This window comes from Gordionus sp. m RMFG-2023, chromosome 1 (assembly GCF_954871325.1).
Source record: "Gordionus sp. m RMFG-2023 chromosome 1, tfGorSpeb1-WG-v2, whole genome shotgun sequence".
Classification (NCBI taxonomy): Eukaryota; Metazoa; Nematomorpha; class Gordioida; order Chordodea; family Parachordodidae; genus Gordionus; species Gordionus sp. m RMFG-2023.
In genome coordinates, this window is record NC_088775.1 from 11,053,366 (window position 1) to 11,075,023 (window position 21,658).

At 27.2% G+C, this 21,658-nt stretch overlaps 2 protein-coding genes across 3 annotated transcripts; both read left to right on the forward strand.

The window, feature by feature from the left end:
• The first annotated feature begins 3,128 nt into the window (after positions 1 to 3,128).
• LOC135922790 (SEC14-like protein 1) lies at positions 3,129 to 19,890 on the forward strand. Its single transcript, XM_065457261.1, has 14 exons — positions 3,129 to 3,254; positions 3,308 to 3,457; positions 3,702 to 3,833; positions 3,878 to 4,006; positions 4,050 to 4,203; positions 6,529 to 6,626; positions 13,467 to 13,647; positions 14,968 to 15,194; positions 15,445 to 15,804; positions 15,885 to 16,328; positions 16,504 to 16,626; positions 17,119 to 17,400; positions 19,157 to 19,329; positions 19,559 to 19,890. Exons 1-14 carry the CDS (start codon positions 3,192 to 3,194, stop codon positions 19,662 to 19,664), a joined length of 2,622 nt encoding a protein of 873 aa, XP_065313333.1. The 5' UTR covers positions 3,129 to 3,191; the 3' UTR covers positions 19,665 to 19,890.
• Positions 19,891 to 20,809: 919 nt separating this feature from the next.
• On the forward strand, positions 20,810 to 21,658 carry LOC135931660 (mitochondrial pyruvate carrier 1-like). Of its 2 annotated transcripts, XM_065468918.1 has the most exons (6): positions 20,810 to 20,914; positions 20,969 to 20,972; positions 21,015 to 21,030; positions 21,080 to 21,160; positions 21,203 to 21,335; positions 21,383 to 21,658. In XM_065468918.1, exons 1-6 carry the CDS (start codon positions 20,853 to 20,855, stop codon positions 21,408 to 21,410), a joined length of 324 nt encoding a protein of 107 aa, XP_065324990.1. In that variant the 5' UTR covers positions 20,810 to 20,852; the 3' UTR covers positions 21,411 to 21,658. The 2 variants fall into 2 exon arrangements, with proteins under 2 accessions (XP_065324990.1, XP_065324989.1); XM_065468917.1 differs by lacking the exon at positions 20,969 to 20,972 and having other exon boundaries at positions 20,909 to 20,967; positions 21,383 to 21,657.

Consider the following 21,658-nt stretch of genomic DNA (forward strand, 5'->3'; position numbering starts at 1 on the left):
TACAATTATCGACCAAATCTATATATTGTAAACAATTATACACATTGTTTTCCAAATAAAATTTTCTGCTATCCTTTTTAATTTAAAAGGTTTAGATATATCAGCAAGCTCATAATGCCATAATAATTAATTCATTGTAAATAATGGAGGTTTTAATTGAATTTATTATCTAAAAAGTATTCTTTATATTCACAAAATATCGATAGTTGGTAGTAGGGATAGATTAATTTAAGTTATCCTTATAAATTCTCTGAAAAGAGTTTTAATATAATTATAAAGGTGAAAATAATAATAAAGAGACACCGCCGTCGAAGGTGGCGTAAATTTTTTAGGGGGGTAGGCAAAGGTTTTTGAAGGGGGTTTGCATCCAGTGAAAATCCTGTCATGTAGACGCTGGTGATGCGACAAATATAAAATCTTAATTGCTTTCAATATATCACTCTGGTTAAATATTTAATATCTAATATGTAGTGTTGTAAACGTTGAAAAATATGATGAACGGCCTTTTATTTTTGACGAACTTTGAACTTGAACGCGTTCCTTTTTTATGACGAACGTGTTCGAATTTAACGTTCGTTCAATTTTAAAAATATTTATTATTTTTATTTATTTGAAGAATTTAATATTTCTGATTTTTTTTAAAAAAAATAATATTTATATTTTTTAATCGGTTGTGTATTTCCTTTTCAAATATCAATTTTTTTAACACGTAGTTTATTAATTTGAATATTATTGTTTATATTTTAATTTAATAGATTACCATAAGCATTGATATTATTATTTAATCCTCATCATCTGATTCTGAAAATCCAAAATCAGATGAATTATCATTACTATGGCCAAATATGATAAATGTTTTACAGTAACATCCTATATTGAAGGAACTAATCCAATGCTTACCATGTGTAAAATATGGCCAAAAAGTATTATGTTATATAAATCTTCAGGTTCCAATTTAAAACGACATTTGATTTTAATATTTTTAATTTTATTTTATATGATATAAACAAGTTAAATCATTAAATTTGAAGTAATAATGCATTTGGGATATTTGACCACAACAATAACGATAGTTATTTTAAAATTAAAAAAATTAGTGCCCTCAAATATGGCCAACCATTGATAGACGCCATATTAAATGGGATTAATAAAAGGTATGAAACCTATCACTCTCAATTAATTACATATATTTTATTTTTTTAAAGATTTGAACATATATATAAGGATCAATATGTTCTTTCTGCAATTATACATCCAGCATTCAAACTTCAATGGCCATGGATAAATCTTCCACGGAACAAACCTATTAAAAATAAACTTATAGCGTTATTGAAAAAATGCTTTGAAAACCTTAGAGAACTGTTAATTTTGAGATATTCTTTTTTTTTGTCGAGACTAGAGAATGGATTGGAGGAGGTTAATTTATCTCAATTTTTTGCAAATAACAAAACAATATGTTTTTAATTAATTCTCCACGTTAAAAAGCTGTTTATTAAGTATAATACCGCAATCCCCTCATCTTCCACTGTAAACTGCGTTTTTAGTATAGCTAATGCCGTATTAACTGCCAAGTGTTTCTGTCTATCAGATAAATATTTTGAAAACAATTGTTATTAAAATTTAATAAGAAAAATTTTTTATATATAAAAATATCTTCTTATTCGCTATATTATATTATATTTTATTTTATTTATAATTATATTATCAAAATAAAACTATATTATTTTTTAACGTGGCGTATTACAAAATATAAGTTTATTTATATTTAGTTAAATTTAGAAAAAATTTTTCATAAAATTTTGAACGCGTTCGTGAACGTGAACGCGTTCTTTTTTTTTGAACATGAACTTGAACGTGAACGCGTTCAATTTTTTTAGAAATGTTTACAGCACTACTAATATGGCATCCTTTCCATGTAAATAACTTAAGGCATTAATATATTAGCATAATTTTTTCCAAAGATTTTTAGTGTTTTTATCAATTTATCTAACATAATAAATTCAGATATAAGTTAACATCGTGTGTCATGGCTATTACTGCAAATTTACCAGTATCTATTATTTTTGCGGCAATATAAGTAAGGATTATTACTAGAGCTGCTGAACGCATATGATTGCATATTTTAGATAAGCAATAATGGTCAACATATATTATTAAATGGAAGATAATCTTTTAGAAATTTAATATCTCACAATAATTTTCTCGATTAATTAGCTAGCTTCCATCATATCATCTAAGAGGAAGCTCTAAAGACCATATAATTTTATGATTTGGATTGATCGTTTATAATCTCTTCTTCAAGAATTGTAGATTTAGTTAGCTCTATAAATTTTTTCTTATTTATCCATTCTATAAAACATTGTCTAAAATGGCATAAGCTAGTTATTTAGTTTCATGACCTATTGTCAATGTAAGTTGCTAAGAATTATATTATATTATGTGGTTTTTAAAAACCAATATCAATTGAGGCATATATATGAATTAATTAACCATTTTATGCTGCAATAAATAGATTTTGTATTAAAAATAATATTTTGAGAAATGTATTGTATTGTTTTAATTATTTATATGCTAGTTAATTTTGTATGCATAATATAATAAATGACAAAATATGAAATTCAGAATAATTGTTCAGAGTTAGCAAATTTAAAAAAATATTTTAATATAAAACCCTGGCAAACACTAGGCAAACGGGGCGAAGGCCCGCAAATTAGGGGGTTTGGGGGCTTTGCCAACTACCCATATATTTTTTTTAGTTCAGACCCCTCAGATAGTAAAGGCTAGCGACGCCCCTGTTTTGTCATGTTAAAATCTGACATATCATGAGTTAACAAAATAAAAATTTATAAACTAGCTATTGTAACATTCTAATAGTTAATTTTAATACTGCCAAAGGAAGTGCTGAATGTATATGTATTAAATATTTTTTTTAGTGTTTTAAAATTTTCTGATGTGTTATGAAAGCTATGCCTTGGTTAGAATATCCTGAATATTAAATTTATAGTAATTTCCTTTTATAGGTATCAAGTTTTACACTAAACATTTATATATGATAAATAAATATTTATTATATTGCAAGCGAAATGTTTTTGTTAAAAGTATGATTATGATTTATTTTGCATTCGTTCATCTACTAACTTTCAGCAAAAAGGTCTCAAGAATGAATACAGTCCTTATTTGATTATAGAATTATGGTGCAAACATATCAGGCACCTATAAGGATATACCATTATCCATTTGAAATAGTGATGCAGGTTTGAAATTTGAATATAGATGTATAAACATACTTATATTATTTATGATTTAGGCATATGAAAAAAGATTTCCATCATGTGAACTTATACCTGTCTTTGTTGATAGTGAAATATTGGATGAATCTTACGATAAAGAAGGGAATGTCAAAATAACAAAAAGACGATGCAAACTTAAAGTTGATGCTCCATATTTACTAAAAAAGGTTAACTGTCCAACTTCAAATACATTATTTATTATTAAATATTTTAAAAAAATCTATACAGACGCATTATTTATTGAATTTATTAATGTATAATCTGTATTTTTTTTATAAAATGTAAATTTGGTATATATTTAAGCTTGTTACTTAATATTTTGAATTATAAATATTTACTATAATTAAAAAATTTAATTGTGGACTTTGTTTCAAAGTAATTATATAATATATATTATAAAAATATATTCAGATAATTGGCATGGAATTTGTTTATTTTATCCAAATCAACCATTTGGATTATAAATCAAAAATATTAAAAATTGAAGCTTACAATGAAAGCTTTTCAACACGTGTTACAATGTCAGAAATATGCTATTATAAGGTAAATGCCTGTATATAAATAAAAATATATTTTGGAATCACAAGGTTCACCCACAAAATGTTAACTGGACTTGCTTTGAACAAGAAGCTACTTTAAATATTATGTCATTCTTCAATTTTGAATCTATATTGGAAAAAGTTGTAATAAAACAATATATAAATAGCATTGACAAAGTATCTCATTATTATTATCTTTTCAGATTTATACCTATATTAGGGCAAAGAAATATTGATGCATTTTATAAAATATATGGGCCTTGATAAAAAAGGGTCTCACTATAATACAAATAAAATATCAGATTCAGTATTAAATAATAGTATAGAAAATTCTAGCAAACATAGTCAAGAAATGTTTCAATTTGACCAACATTGTAATTATTTTAACTAAAAATTTTTGTTATATTACATGAGCAAGGATTGTAAATAATCATTTTATAACTTGAGAAAGATATTAATTATATATTTTTCTAAGAAAATGAAGGTTTAGAATGATAAGAAACTTATATGGATAGGAAAGGAATTTGTGATTTTCATTTAATTTAATTTTAAATAATAAAAAGTGAGTGAAAAAAATTGAGAGAAAAAACAAGGAAAGAAAGACTTAAGATTTTTTTTGCTTATAAATGCTGTACTATTTTGGGATATGAAATCTTTGAAGATTTCTAAATTTCTCATTTTTATGTTTCTATAATGTAAGGATGTATAAAGGGCTGGGGGGCACTTTGTCTATAGCCATTTCGCTTATAGAAAGATGTTTCACCTAATAAAATATGACATTTTTTAAAATATTTCCTCATTATATAATTTGAGAATTTGCTATTAAATTTTATTTTTTTTCACATTTAGATGAAATAGCATTTTGATAATTTGCTAATACTTTTTCTCTATTAATAATAAATTTTCTATTTACTATACATTTGATGATTTATATTATAATTTGAGTATTTGCTAAATTTGGACCATTTGGTACTTTTAGCCCAACAGCATTTTGCTAATTTGCTACTACATTTGCTAATAAATTTCCTAGTTTATTATTATATTTGCATAACTTAAATATTTGCTGTAAGCGCCTTACAAAGTGAATTTTTATGGGCCTCAGCTCAAATAAATTTGCAATCACAAGCACAAATTTTTGTTCCAGCCAGATCTGAGCCCAATTAAAAAAATTGTAATTTGAGTTTAAATATGATATATAACGTAACTTGTCACAATACAAATCACAACCCCAAGAAAGTATTAATGTGGGAAGGTGGAAATTATGTAAATAAATAAGTAAAATACGTTAGATGAAAAATAATATGTGATTTTGATTGAGATTTCGACGAAACAAATTTATTATGAGGATATTTCTGATATTTATTTTTCGGGCCTCGGGTTGGGCTGCCTTTTACGACACCACCCGAGGCAAAAGGCTTTGTCCGAGCCCGAACTAGCCCGTTCAAAATTTTATTTGTTATTAAAGACGCTTTTAGGTGAAACGTCATTTTGCTAGTATTTTTACCCATTTACTATTATATTTGTTCAGCGAAACTTCATTTTGCTAATTTTCTAGTATTTTTGCTAATTTACTATAAATTTCTCTATTAAATTTGCTCATTTATTAAATTTGGCACTTTTAGGTGAAATAGCTACAGACCAAGGGGCGGTATATAAAGTACACATATTGTGAATTTCAGACATTTTTGCCTTTTACTTTTTGACTTAACTCTTAATTTTTTATTTACATTTTTTTATAAAAAAAAATACACAACAGTTCATGGCAACTATTGACCGAAATTCATAGGGCAGGTACTCTGTGAATGTTGGTCTTGGTATACTCAAATGATATATATTTTTTAAATTTAAGAGATCATCCTCAGTAAATAATTTAAATTTCTTTCTTTTTCTTCTCTTCTCTTCTCTTCTCTTCTCTTCTCTTCTCTTCTCTTCTCTTCTCTTCTCTTCTCTTCTCTTCTCTTCTCTTCTCTTCTTCTTCTCTTCTTCTTCTCTTCTCTTCTCTTCTCTTCTCTTCTCTTCTCTTCTCTTCTTCTTCTCTTCTTCTTCTCTTCTCTTCTTCTTCTCTTCTCTTCTTCTTCTCTTCTCTTCTCTTCTCTTCTCTTCTTCTTCTTCTTCTCTTCTCTTCTCTTCTTCTTCTCTTCTCTTCTCTTCTCTTCTCTTCTCTTCTCTTCTCTTCTCTTCTCTTCTTCTTCTCTTCTCTTCTCTTCTTCTTCTCTTCTTCTTCTTCTTCTCTTCTCTTCTCTTCTTCTTCTCTCTCTCTTCTCTTCTCTTCTCTTCTCTTCTCTTCTCTTCTTCTTCTCTTCTCTTCTCTTCTCTTCTCTTCTCTTCTCTTCTCTTCTCTTCTCTTCTCTTCTCTTCTCTTCTCTTCTCTTCTCTTCTCTTCTCTTCTCTTCTCTTCTCTTCTCTTCTCTTCTCTTCTCTTCTCTTCTCTTCTCTTCTCTTCTCTTCTCTTCTCTTCTCTTCTCTTCTCTTCTCTTCTCTTAAAAATCCTTATGCCATAATTTATTTTATAATAGATTATTTCTTTTTTTGGAAGAATGAGGGGGGGGGGGTAGGTTATAATCTCGACATTGACCGATAAGGTGCTTATATTACTAAATAATTAATTATTTATTTTTTCTTCTCATATTTTTACTTGATCAAAGATCTAATCTTCATTAATTTATTTTATTTTTGAAATAATATATAAAACCCTTTAGGCACGAAAGATCATCAGGGTTATATTTTATTAACGACTTACCAAAATGAACGATTAAAAAAGCTGAAAAATATGATTGCCGAAAAATACAATGGAAAGGTTTGTTTTAAAAATTAAGGAACTTTATGCGAATTTTATTTTTGATTGTAAAATAGATTATTTGTTGTTGGTAATGAATTTTTTTTTAAAAAAGGATTTTTATAAAATACATTTTTAATCGATTCTCTTTTTTTTAGTGGATATATATATTTTATTACGTAATTTACCGTATTTTTATTTTTAAATTGCTTAATTTAACAAAAAGAGTAATACTAATAAATAATATAAAGATATTAAACAGTTATAAATAGAAGACGGAAACCATAAAATTAAAAATATGATTACTGTATTCTATATCCACTTTTAATGATTTTTATAATTATACTTATTCTATTTACACAAAAAAAAATTCGAAATAAATATAAAATAAATTAAATCATAGCCAATATAAGTAATTGATCTCCCATAAAATTACAAAAAAGTGGAGATGAAATGATCAAATTCTCAGGCCACCTAATGTATTATAAAATTAATAACATATGGGGAAGAATATGTTTATTTAAAAAAAAAAATAAAGCAAAAATAGTGATATAAAATAAATAACAGACATTCAGGTCAGGACTAAGTCGATAAATGTTCGAAAATCTTCTAATGGAACTTTTAATATACTGCTAGGGCTATACCGATCCACTATTTTTTTTACAGATGCCATTCGATGTTTTCCTATTCATACAAACCGATTTGATAACGGATACTCAACCGATATTTAGATCGATTTTTATTTACCATGTATCAATATCACAAAAAAAAATCAAAATTTTCCCATTTTTGAAATCCAACGTGTCCGATGCTATCGAACACGGGTTAGTTAGGCCGCGTTCAGAGTGTCATCCTATCCGACACGATAACAGCTGATTGATTTTAAAAATTTGTTTATGAGATCATTTTTTTCTTTATTAAAATCAATATTTCTTAGATTATTATCACGAATATTATTAAAGATAAAATTAATATTATAATAAGGAAAAATTGATTTCATAAACAGATTTAAAAAAAAATTGATTGTTATCCGTGTTGGATCAGATTCCTCTATGAATGCGGCCTTAGACTCGGACAGATCGGGCTCTTATTTTAAATATCTAGACTTGAACCTCGACAAAATAAATTTAACAATTTTATTTTTCTAGTGTTTTTCGTAAATAATGTTTGCAGAAAAATAAAAATCAAATATTTTTTCAAATTACACTTCAGTATGTACAATTTTTCCGCCCTCGTTCAAAATAGTCGTACCTTTTTACAACGGTCAAATAAATTTTTTTTATTGGATTGGATTTTATTTCTTAAATAATTTCGGGTCGGATTGGTCTATTAATCGGATCGGATTGAACCCAGAAAATTGCTCCGAATGCAGGGGCTCTAGTTATATGATAATATATATTTATTTTCTGTAGTATACAAGAACGAATATATATATAGTATGTGTCGTATTGGGATCAGAGACCTTCACTGGACCTTCATTGTTTGATCAAAATTTTTTTTTGGGCCCATGCCAGGCGCAGCCCATATTTAATATTAGAAAAAATTCCCGAGCCCACAATAAGTTTCAAAAATTTTCTTAAGCCCCGGCCCAAGCCCATACCCAAAAATATATTTATAGAAAAAAGTATTTAAGTGTATTAACCATTTTATTTAGAATACTGAAATTTATTAAGAAAAATATATAAAATATAATATTAGGCGCACTCCTGAGCCTATGGGTCGCGTAGTGGCCCGATCCACGAAGGGATTGCCAGATTTATATCATTTAATGGGGGCGATTTTTAAATGTAAAAAAATCGGATTTTACCGGAAATGTATTCCGGCATATCTAGACCACCTACACCATAAAATTCAGACAATTTCACCATTTAAATGTATTTCAATAGTTTTAGTAAAGATTATACTGTCTGGATATTCTGTACATGTTGTATTACAATTCCGATAAAATAAAGATTATTTTAAGATTTAAAAATCTCCCTAATATATTTGTCAAATACAAAGAATAAACCTTCATAAATCGAATAAAAGAATCTACATGATTTTATAATTAATGGGGATTCAGATAATAATTATTGAAATTTTATATAATTTAACGTATATATTTTATTGGAATAAGAGTATCGCCTCTGATAGCGATACTCTGAGTTAAAATTTTGTTAACTTTCTCTTTATATTTTTTTTATTATTATAAAATTAAATTATCCAAAGTTTATATAAAATGAAAAAGTGATTTTTACAATTTCGTTAATGAAATAAATTCAGTCATTTACATAAAAATTAATACATCTGTTAAAATAAATCACTTTACAAATAAAATATACATTAAAAAGTGTACATTACAACACGCCACCCATTATTAAACCCAAGTGTTAGGGGTGATTGATAATATATGACCAATAATATACGAAATATAAATACACATCTGACGTTTTTCATTTACTCCAAACTATATATTTAAACATTCCGCTTATTTTAGTGTCTATAAAATTTTCGCCGAAAATAAATTATCTTGATCGACTTTATAATAAGAATTAAGAAATGCGGCTTTATGTCCATAGGAGGACGCCGTTTGATTCGTCTCACGAATAAGAATAAAGAAATGCGGTTTTTTTTTCCAAAGGAGGACGCCGTTTTAGTCGTCTCACGAAAAAGAATAAAAATATTATATAATCTCTCCGGTTACAATTTCTCTGTAATACCGTAAATTTATATTTCCCCAATTTGAATAAATAGAATATATTTTTTAAAATATTTCATCATAATTTTCTCCAATTCGAATACAGAATATAATGTAAACAATTTATACTCAAAATTTTCATACACAACTCCCCATTATTATCGGTAAATCATTTAATATAATTTCGAATATGATTTCGCAAACATTATTTGAATATCCTGGAATAATTTCCTTATATTCTTGAATAATTTTATAAAAGGATTTAATTTTCTTTTAGCGAAGTAAACATAATGTATACAATATCTTTACTAAACAATGGTTTTTATAGGAATTTCATTTCTTTGAAAGAATACCAATGAATAATCTCATAGATAATATAGTAGGTTAGGTAAAGATTTCATATAATTTGATGCATATACTTTATTCCGCTATTACTTTAATAATATTATTCACTTGAAAACCTTTGTTAACTTTCTCTTTATATTTTTTTTATTATTATAAAATTAAATTATCCAAAGTTTATATAAAATGAAAAAGTGATTTTTACAATTTCGTTAATGAAATAAATATCATCAGTCATTTACATAAAAATTAATACATCTGTTAAAATAAATCACTTTATCAAATAAAATATACATTAAAAAGTGTACATTACAACACTCCCCTCATTAAATGATAAGAAATTCTGAATCCACATAGATTTATTCCAATCATACACATATGGTACTAGATTGGCGATTCATTAATTAAAACTATCCTTGTATTGGAGTCAGCTGTAGCGACATTTTGTGGTCTATACTTCGACTAATTGTCAATACATGATTGCACATTATTGTCATTTAATCGACATGTAATCTAACCCATAAAATGGCACAATAGTCGACTCCTATGTGTGGACACTTTTAAATGAATTTAATGAATGAATGAATCGCCAATCTAGTAGTATATATACATTATTGATACCAACCAATACGACATATATTGATCAAACGAACATTCAAAAGAAGGATATAACCCCGAAGCTTCATACTTTTTTTTTTACACTTTCGTTAATAGCGGAATTAGTCAAACTCCCCTCTGTAACATTTTATTTGTAAGATATTTAAGGAATCTACTAGGGGGGGGGAAAATATTTCTGAACAAAAAATAATGATCGATAAAATTCAATTTTTTTTTATACCTTTAATAAATATCGACAATTTTAAATGTTAAAATACATATTTTGCCTTTGGAAGTTTTTCTTCTTTGATTTGATTCCAAAAATAAATATAAAATTTTGTATTGTGTTTATTTTATCAATTTCCGAATTTGTGTGCCAATTTTTTTCTTAAATATAACAGTTTCATTTTGGATATTTTTTTTTAAAAAAATATTTAATTTGCTTTAAAACGATGGTGAAAGGTGGGGTTAGAAAAACTAGGAAAACTAATTTTTTATTGCAAATAAAATTTGAAAAAAATATTTGAAAATTTTTTGATTTTAATCTTGAAAGATGTTCAAGCATGAAAATTTAAAAAACAAGAAGATTTTGGCATTTGGTAAAATTTGATCAAAAAATCTCGGTTCTTCCACCAAAAATAATAGCTCAAAATTTTTTGTCAAAGTTTGAAAGAAAGAATGATGGAAGGAAAATAAAAAAAGACTTCAGTGCCCAAAAATTTTAGGAAGATTTTTTTAAAAACTATTTGCAAGTAATTACTTGAATTGCCACTGGGTCTGGGTTACCGATATTAAATAATATTTAAAATGGATAATAAATTATTTTATCTCAATTTTTTTTAGCGTAGGTTAATGTAGGTAGATGTCTGCACTGGCTGTCCGTAGCCCGACACGAGCCAGGGTTCGGGTAGGGTTCGGACATAAATTTTTTATTGTCGGGATCGGGTCGTGTTGTTAGAGGTGTCCGACCCGAAGCCCGACCCAACCCAATAAATAAATTTAAATATCCTAAATAATCATTTAACTCACTGTCAATTAGAATAACATGCCAATTTTTTTATCTAGCACATTTCATTATTTAAATTTAAATATCAATCATGTCATTTTCAATTATTATTTTACATAACATCCGTTTACCAGATTATTTTGTTATTATATTTTTATTTATTATTGCATACTTTATATACATCATATTCTATCAGGTTAATTAAAATATATTTATTTAATATCTATTTAATTAAATACCCTCAAATTTTCAATATTTGAAATTGTTTACCAAATTTTAAATTGGTAGAAGACTTATCAAAACGACTTTCCCAATTTAAGTGTTTTGGCTCTTAAATTCATGGCTATCAGCGTCCTCTGCTAGCAGTGAAAGAGCGCTTTCAGCTGCTGGTAGGGCCTTTGAAGATAAAAGGACTTATTTGAAGCCTGAAAAACTTGAACTCATTAATTATATATCATAATTATTCACTATGCGATACTATTGATAATGATATTATATATTTATAATATGTTCATTATATCATGAACATTATTTTTTTATAATCGCAATAATTTTTAAATCCTATTGTATTTCAACTTTTTTAATATTTAAACTGTATAAAAAGAGTGATAAGGTATTACACATAATTTTTAATTGTTTTTGGATATTATAATATTCACACCCAAATTTAAGAAAATTTAGTCGGGTCGGGCTAAAAAAATTCTAAAGTCGGACTCGGGTCGAAATCGGGCAAAATTTTTTTATAATTCGGGCTCGGGTTGTGAAAAAAATCACCTTGCAGACCTCTTAATGTACGTAATCAAATCTCGCAATAATATGAATTAATAATTAATAGCAGACATTCATCTGCGAACCTTATGAGGGATAATCCTCTTTAAATATTTAGTAAATAATAAATTTTTAATAAAAATTTATTTAGAAATTGTAAAAAATAGTATGTTTTGGGATTTATATAATCCATAAAGGTGTTTTCAATTTATCAATCTAAATTATCTCCAGTATATTTCTTTTTTTTATTAAGTCAATTTCTAATATATTTTTATTCCATAAATAATTATTAAAATATAAATAAAATGACAGGTAATTCTTATAAATGGTATTTTATAAAAACACAATAATATTATTATAGATCAATGTAGTAGAAGGCTAGAGGTCTGCAAATGGCTAAATCTTTAGTCTCGGCCCGGTGTGAATTTAGTTTTTCCCGACCCAATTCTAATCTTTACTAAGGTTTCCCAGCCCGGGTTTTAGTTTTTTTTTAAATAGAGGTCCTAACTTGAAATATACATTGTTGAACACCAAAATTAACAACTATTTATTAAATTGGGGGAGTGGTTAAAGGAAATCACTATATTTTATAAATTATCACTTCTATCAAATATATATATATATTTTTTAAAAAGTTTTTCGAGCGTTACCCAGCCCATGGTCCGAGTTTTGCGGATTATAGTAGAATTCCTGTCGATCCAATCCCGTAAAAGCTGTCCGAGTCCAATCCCATTTTTATTTTATATAGATCCGATCTGACACTTTTTTTATAAACGCACAAGGAAAATAAAGAAATATTTAAGAAAATAAAATAAATTTAAAATTTTATCGAGGAATGATTTAACGACTCCAGTTCGGATTTGCTCATGCCATTCTCTATTATATGAATAAGTATTATGTGTATAATAAAGCTTCCTTTTTTTAGTATTTCATCTAACCAAGCAAAATAAGGAACAAAATTTAGGTAAAAATGATATCGTGAAATCGGTATGAAATAGGCTTTAATCCCCTTTTTCAATCGTTCCCCTCTCTCTTACATTCGGAGTTTTTTCTTTTAAATATCTTAAAATATATCCTCCTTTAATTTGAATTTTGATCATACACCCCCCCCCTCTATATCCTAGTTATATATAAAAGAATTTATATTAGGCCCCCGAGAAAGTAATTTGATTGGTCTGTTCAGAACTATTATTATTTAGAAATAGATTCAGTTCGAAAAATAAATTTTTTCTGAGGTCCGGCAAAAAAGATTTTTGCTCAAGTTTGGGCTATAGCTTTAATGATATTTTTTTAATTAAATACCTATCCCAAAATGGAGTCCGAGGATAATATCTGCTCGGAAGGTGACCAAACTTTGAGAGGGGCGACGCTCAAAGGGGTTCTAATTTTTGTTTCAAATAAACATTCCATTTTTGAAATAATTTTTTATAAGAAGAATACATTATATTAAATTTGTATTTTTATCCATAAGCTGCCGGGTGATACACATATCCTCAGGTTTTTGAGGGCGCGAGACTTTAATTACGAAAAAGCTTGCGAAATGTTGCTAAATTCCCTCATTTGGAGGAAACATCATCGGATCGACAAAATCATGAACAGATACTTTCTACCTCCCGTGATTGAGCTCTATTTTCCTGGGGGATGGCTGACAGGTATCTTTCTTTTGCTCTCATAAAATTTTTTAAAATTTATTAAAATTAAAAAAAAATTTTTTTTTATAAGAATAACTTTTCATATATTGTCAAATTTTGAGGTGTCATTTATTATTACTGTGTCATAATATTTTGTTTTAAAAAAAACCCTCCATTCATGAGCCTTATTTTTTTGATCAAGGCCGGCCCAGGCCTGCAATAAAGAAAAAAATTTTAGGTCCGGCCTGGCCCATATTTAATATTAAAAATTCCCAAGCTCGTAATGAGTTTCAAAAAATTTTCCCATTCTCATATCCAAAAATTTAATCTTGTATTTGATGAAAATAATCAATATTTATATGTATTTAGGTATTCATTTTGCTTACAATATCGAAATTTATTATTAGCCCTTTCGCGCCCGACTTTTTTTATAAAAAATAATTTTTTTTCTTAAAATTAGTTAACACATAGAATATAGTCAGTCAATACTGTTTTGATTGACCAGAAAAACAACTTTCACATAACCTCATCTAGCTCATAAACTATTATAGATAGAGCTTTGATTCAAATTTTATTTTAAAGATTAAGAATTGGGGTACACATTGATATAAAATTTGTTTGGTTAGACATCTTAATACCTTTTTTTTGAAAAAAAGCAAAAACATGGCTATTTATGGCACATCTCGAAATTAATTACATTATAATAGAATTCCTCGTTGTTTCACGACTATCACACTTTGTTCTATAATTTATTTGATACGTGATTTATAGCGCTTTTACCCTCTGACTTCAGCAATAAAAAAACATCCAATGATAAATAAATTATTATAAAATACGAAAGATTAGTTATTGTTTAGCAAAATTAAGTATACATGTTTGGGAATTATTATGAAGAATAAAATTTAAAATAGTGATTCCAAAAAGCATTTTGGGACGCGAAAGGGTTAAATATTATAATATTTTTTAAGTTAGCGACTGTTTTATTAAATTAAGAAAATTTAGGCCCAAGCCCATTAAAAAAATTTTAAAACCCCGGCCCAGGCTCTCTAGAAAATATAATATTAGACCGATACCTGCCGGATAGATCAATTTTTTTAGTTTGAAAATTATGATTATCTTAAGCAAGTTGTGCAATGGCTAAAAATATGGCGCGAAGTCGTGAGTTAATTTATTTATACTTTCTACAAATTTGAGACAATATTTTCAAAAAAGACTTGAGGTTGGAGGTGGTAGTTTCGACTATTAAATAGGCAATTACCCAACTGCTTCAGTTTAGGCATGTGATATATCAAAGTAAACATTATATTGTTAATAAAATAAAATAAAATTCTTTGTTTTAAGATCATCGTGATATGCCCCTGTATTACATGAAGCTGGGTGTGATGGATATCAAGGGTCTCTACAATTCACTCGGAATGGATGGGATCATTAAACACGTGTTGTTCGTGTGTGAACAAGGTTTTGAATTGTGCCAAAAAAGACAATTTCCAAATCTCGCGGACGATACGGATGAGATAGATTCCACATACTTAAATGATACCGTTTCTTTTTCTGATTTCGATTTTATGGTATGAATGCCTCCTTCTTTTCTTTTTTAAATAAAAATTAATATTAAGGCTAGGTTTAAAATTTTATTTTTTGGAAAGCTTTATAGTATATTCTGAATTAGCTGTTCAGACAAAACATTTAGGACATTTTAATCTTAATACAATCGCTTTAAAATTATCTGTTGGGCATAAGATTATGGTTTTTGAAGAAAAAAAATATCATTTTTATTATAATTTTTTTTAATACTAAAACTTTGACTTTTATTTTAAGTGTCTCAAGACTTCTTATTCCTCCTCCCTTTCACTCCCAAACAATTTAGTGGACCACGTAAACAACCGAACTGAAAAATGTGTGGAAATTGAAAATGGCTACGATAATTTTCACGATACCAACCCATACTTCTATTCCCCTCACCACGTTGATTCGTCGTCATCTTTGGCGTCGTCCTACATTAATTATTCGTGGCATCTCTTGTTAGATCTCAGAGGGCTAGGTGTTAAGCATTTATGGACGCCGGGACTTAAAGCTCTGCTCAAAATTCTTGAAATCGTGGAAGCTAATTACCCAGAAACCCTAACGTGCCTATGGATTCTGGGTGCTCCCAAAATTCTACCGGTTCTTTGGACCATGGTTTTTATAATAGATAACAATTGTTTTATTCATTTTGGAGGCTATTTTATTTTTATTCACACCTTTTTTAAACATTGCAGGTGTCACCTCTTATAGACGATAAAACGCGGTCCAAATTTCACTTTATCAAGCAATTTCCACCTTTGTCACAAATATGCGGCGATATTTTTGCGGATAATTTGAATGAAAACGGTGAGAACAATGATAAGAAACTTAGCAACGAGTCGCTCGGAATAGTTAAAAGCAAAAGTTCCGATGACAACTCCTTAAAATTTAATTACAATACCGCGGGCTATAACAATAAAAACGAGTCTAGCAGTTACAACGAAGATGACTTTTTCAATTGTTTTTCCTTCTTGAACCAAACCCCGACCCCTGTCACAAATCAGGTTTCTCAAGCTCAAAGCTCTCCCGTTCAAATGTCCGAACTTTGTTCATCTCATAAGGATTGTCCTTCCATAGCTTTTTTGATTACGGCTATTAAAAGCAGCAAAACACTCCAACAAATCATAGCTGATATTAATGTTAAGTTTTTTTTCCCCATCTATTAATATATCATTATAATAAAGGCTTGGAAATAAGATTTAACATTAAATTTCAAAATCAACCTTTTTTTAAATAATTCAAAACAAAAAGAAAAATTGCATCTTTATATTTTCCTGTTTTTTTAAAATAATTGACTATTATTTATCTTTTTAGCTCATTGAAAGGACTGTTCCTAAATCGTACTACCTCACAGAAGACGTATTAAATAATCAAAAAAATTCTCTCGATCAAAATATTTATCATACCTGCAGTTTGTCTAAGGGTACCTATCATGAAGTATGGATTTAATTTTAATTAGATATCTCAGTTCACAGTCGTAATTTTTTAAAAAATCGATATTATTATGATAAACTCATTCCATACATAGTTTGGATTTTAATGTGAACTCTCGCTATGGAAGGATTCATAGTGTTAATCCGATATGACACGATTTAACAGCTGTCGATTTAAAAAATCTGTTTAAGAGATCAATTTTTTTTTATTAATATCACTTTTAATTCTATTCATGATACTAATCTAAGAATTATTGATTTTAATAAAGAAAAATTGATCTCATTAAAAGATTTTTTAAATCGCTCAGTTGTTAAATCGTGTCGGATCAGATCCCACTATTATCTAGCCTAAACAGTTAATCCCCGATTTTAAATAAATATATCTATTTGTTAAAGTTCCTATCGGATATCAGGATTTTATTCGGCAGTTATATTAATAAATAACCGTAGATTTTCATATATTAAAAAATTTTTTTAATATTGTTATTTTTTAAAGGTTCTAATTGATATAACTGATCCTGGGTCTATTATAACTTGGGACTTTGATGTTGCCAAATACGATTGCCAATTCAAATTTCTCTATTCCCCGTGCAATGATACGAATGCTAACACATCTCACAAAAGACTCTCTATAGGTCACTTGCAAAATTGTTCGGTTTATACGGGTATTCATTCACTTCTATCGACTTCCAGTTCAAATGGTTCTGGGGAATTCAAAAGCGATCGATTGATCCTTGTGAACGAAAGCAAAATGTGCCGGGAGGGTGATAGTGTGCAGGTTATATCTAAAATTCCGATTTTGTCTATATTTGAAGTTGATGTGTTGTTAAACGGCTTAGCCGATTTAGAATTAATATTACGCAAGCCTCGAGATTTCGTTAATAGATTTTTAAACCCATCTTCCATTTATGAATAAAATATTCAGGTTAACGTAATATTTTTGGGTAAAATATTGGGATAGCCTTTTTTAAAAATTGATTCGTTAAACAACACTAGATATCCACTTATCCGATTTTCTTTATTTTTTCTCGTATCAGTCAAAACCGATTATTGATCATCTTTAAAGAGTTTAAATATCAAAAGGTTAAACGGGTTTGCACATTTTTAGAGGTTCAAGTTTGGATGACAAATTATTAACCGTTCAGGTTCGGTTTAAATCCCTGGTTTATATTTCTTATATTTAAGGATATACCAAATTTTTTAATATTGGATTGGCTCGGTATTTAAATATTTGGCCGATTATTAAAATGGTGATTAAAAAAAATTATTGAATGCTACAATTTAATTTTTATAGCGTTGAAATTTTTTTTAAAAAAGAGATTATTATTTAATCTACCTATTCCGTGCCCTTTATTCCCTGTAGAAAATTTATTATTGATTTAGGGCTATGCCGATTCACTATTTTTTTTATTGATAAGATTTGATTTTTCGATAGACTCCCCCTCCCCCTCCCTACACACCTATTCGATATTATATCTGAAACCAATAAAAAATAACTAATTGTATAGTATGGACAAAATAGGAAATACTCTGCAATCTTTCTTTCTTTTTGTTTTTCAAAATTGAACATCTCATTTAAAACATGGATAATGTAAGTGCCTGATGAAAACTCGTTAAACGTTTTTTGAAATTAAAAACTATGTCGTTTAACATTCTTTGTTTGTGCGATAATCAAAGAGATTTGCTAACTATCCCTATCTAAGCTTTTAGTTCATAATATTTATGATTAAAGGAAAATGAATAAATCCTTCCTAAAATTTCTGGACTAATTTGTTTTATTTTGTTAGTTTATCATTATTTAACGGGAATAAATATTGACAATTAATATTACCAAGATTAATATCGAACAACCCCAATTTAAAAAGACAATACGTTTATCGAATAATATGAACAAAAATAAATTATGGCACTTATAAATATATATATTTTTAATTTGAAAATTTGATTTTATTGGAAATGTATTCCATCATGTTTAAAATACCTACCCTATTGAATTTCAGACAATTTTGCAGGTAGTTTTTGAACTTAATTTAATTTATATTCGTTTTTTCATGAATTTTTTATATAAATTATAACTGAATCAAAGGTTAAAGAAAAAATTGTTCTACATATCATAAGATCATTATTCTAAACGTGCTGGAATACATTTCTGGTAAAATCAGATTTTTAAATTAAAAAAAACGGGCTTAAAAAAGGATTCACAGTTGAAAAAACAATACATTGCGGAAAAAACACATCGCCGCTAATATTTAATCATTTTTTTAAAAAATAATGTTTTCGAAAAATTTGCGATTTAAGAATTTTTACGAAATAAAAATCACAAACTATTTATTTATAAAAGATTTTTACAAAAAAAAGATTAGGAATTTTAGTTAAAATGTGACCAAAAATCTTGCTTAAGAATTCTCCAGAGATCAAAAATTGCATTTCAAACTCTGTTTTGAGAAATATTCATACGTGACAGGGCAAGGCCTTATTGTCATTTTTTTAAAAAATATATTTTTGTCATTAAAAAACTTACACATGTTTTATAGGGGTCGCACTATGTTAAAACACCGGGACTCTACGTATTACAATGGCTATTTAACGACATCTCATCATTTTTATCGCCTAAAAACACTAATAGTGCATTTGATTTCACCACTCTCTCCACTCCAAAATGCAAGATTATGTATTTTTACAAAATTATCAAATCCGAGGATTACAAGTTAGTCTTAATCATTTATATATATTTTAAGAATGGTAAATGAGTAAGCAATTAAGTCATTATAATTATATTTATATGGAACTTATATTTTTCTAAAACCAACTTCTTGAACGAGATTAGGGTTACTATTATTATATTAAAAATAATAACTCAATAGCTAACCCACATACCAAACTAAATTTTATTGTAAGTTTTACTATTTATTATTGCTTTATTTAATTTTTTTAAGTGGATCAATGTCAAGTTTGCCTTCAGTCACTAGTGGATTTTATTCCATGAATGAAACATCTATGAGCCAACAAATATCTCTCGATAATTCTATAGAGGATAAATAATTATTGATGATATATTAACAGTGATTGTTCACGTCATATATATAAAAAAATAATAGTATAATTATTGAATTACTTAATTTATTTTATTTTAAATTGTATTCTTATTTATATCTAATCATTTGCCTCTTAAGATATGTTATTTAATGTGTTTTATTTTTTCATTTTTACTTATATGTATTATTCAAATCGCCAATTATAACTAATGATAAGGTATATATAAAAGAGAACGAATGGTCTAAATAAATTATTATATAATATGCGAGCTATTTATTTTTAACTCTGAGTTTATAGGCGTTGTTCACTTTTACCGCTTTTTAAGGTTGGTCAGAACCTAAGGAGAGCTTGATAAAAAAACTTATTTATAATATTAAATATTTGAAAATCACAAAAATGACAACTAAATTTATAATTAATTTCGCAACTATAAAAAGTATTTATTACAAATTGATAACAAAACATGCTTTTAAAATTTAACGATAAAGGTGCAACATCAAATCTTTATTTCTCTTAGTCGGTGCACTGATATGTGCTAGCACCGATTTCTATTAATAGAAAGGGTTTGCTATAAAATGATCAGAATTTATACTATCCTAGTTAATGAAAAAAAATAGGTTTGATAAAAACTAAATTTATAAGCATATTTTCAAATATTCTTTAAAATTAAGAACGCATTATGAAATTATCACAATAAATATCTTGATCTGATCTCCTATTCCTATTTTTTTAAAAAAAAATTTGAGGATCGATGACACTATAATAACATTCCTTTAAATATGTGTCAGCTGCAGTGCTATTGATCTGCACATCGATTAATTGTCATAATACCTTATCATGATGCGATCTATCAGCGAATATTAAACAGAATTCATTTATGATACAAGTTTAACATGGTAATTTTCAAGCGAATTTAATTATTTTACTATATGATCCTTACTATAGATTGATTGTAAGCAAATTAGACAAAAGCATTCTATCAATTTAAAGCATTTAATTCTTATAAAATTATTAATTTTTTATTATAAAGGAAACATAGCTAATAGCTATTTTATTTATTCAAATATGAAAATATGATTTTTATAGCTAAAGAGTTAAAGATTAGATACAAACTACAAGATGGCGATACAGCTGATTCCCAAACATTAATTTAAATCACCTTATGTTTTATATATTTTGACTCTAACAATTAAAATGTCCTTTCAAAAAATATCGAAATATGTTATTAGTAAAGATTTTAGAAGTTATCTTCTCAGGTGATTTATAAATTATTTATAATATGACTAATTTTCTATCACTATTTATTTTAGTACGGTATGTAATTACAATTAATTATTAATTCATATTATGTTATAGCATTTTTGGGGACCGGGTAAATTATATATTTAAAGATTTTATTATGAATGTTTAAATATTATTAGTGGCAAATTGGGGCCTACCAATTGCAGCAATTTTAGATTTTAAAAAGAGTCCAGAGATAATTAGTAGCAAAATGACTACTGGTTTTTATATTTTTTAATTACCTAAATAAACTAAATATTTAGCTTTATGTATGTATTCATTAATGTTTATGAGGTTTGCATGGGTTGTGCAGCCCAGAAATTATTTACTTTTAGCATGTCATGCAACAAATGAAGCTGTCCAACTTGTTCAAGGATACCGATTGATTAGTTTCCGGTTGGAAATTTTATTGTTAACAAATAGATTATAATAAACTTATATAGATTTATGGGCAAAAAAGATTTAGCCTGAGCAATATAGACCATTGATACTATTTATTAGTCAAAACCTTAATGATGCCAAAATTGACATTCATTTAATCTCAATTTAATAATCTAAATTATATTTAAAGTGTAATATAATATATTGCTAACTGTTACAAATAATAATTGATTCATATATTTATACATAGAAATCAAAAATGGTATTAATTAATTTGATTTTTTTAAAATTATATAACTATTTACTTAAACCACCTGATAAAAGAATATTAAATTCTT

What these genes read in the sequence shown, in the direction of transcription:
- LOC135931660 (XM_065468918.1), top strand. Translation starts at nt 20,853, where the DNA reads ATGTCCTTTCAAAAAATATCGAAATATGTTATTAGTAAAGATTTTAGA. An exon ending in TAGTAGCAAAATGACTACTG is followed by an intron (nt 21,161 to 21,202) that starts GTTTTTATATTT and finishes CTAAATATTTAG; the next exon opens with CTTTATGTATGTATTCATTA. An exon ending in TACCGATTGATTAGTTTCCG is followed by an intron (nt 21,336 to 21,382) that starts GTTGGAAATTTT and finishes AAACTTATATAG; the next exon opens with ATTTATGGGCAAAAAAGATT.
- LOC135922790 (XM_065457261.1), top strand. Translation starts at nt 3,192, where the DNA reads ATGGTGCAAACATATCAGGCACCTATAAGGATATACCATTATCCATTT. An exon ending in GTTTCAATTTGACCAACATT is followed by an intron (nt 4,204 to 6,528) that starts GTAATTATTTTA and finishes AAAACCCTTTAG; the next exon opens with GCACGAAAGATCATCAGGGT. An exon ending in GGGAGGGTGATAGTGTGCAG is followed by an intron (nt 17,401 to 19,156) that starts GTTATATCTAAA and finishes CATGTTTTATAG; the next exon opens with GGGTCGCACTATGTTAAAAC.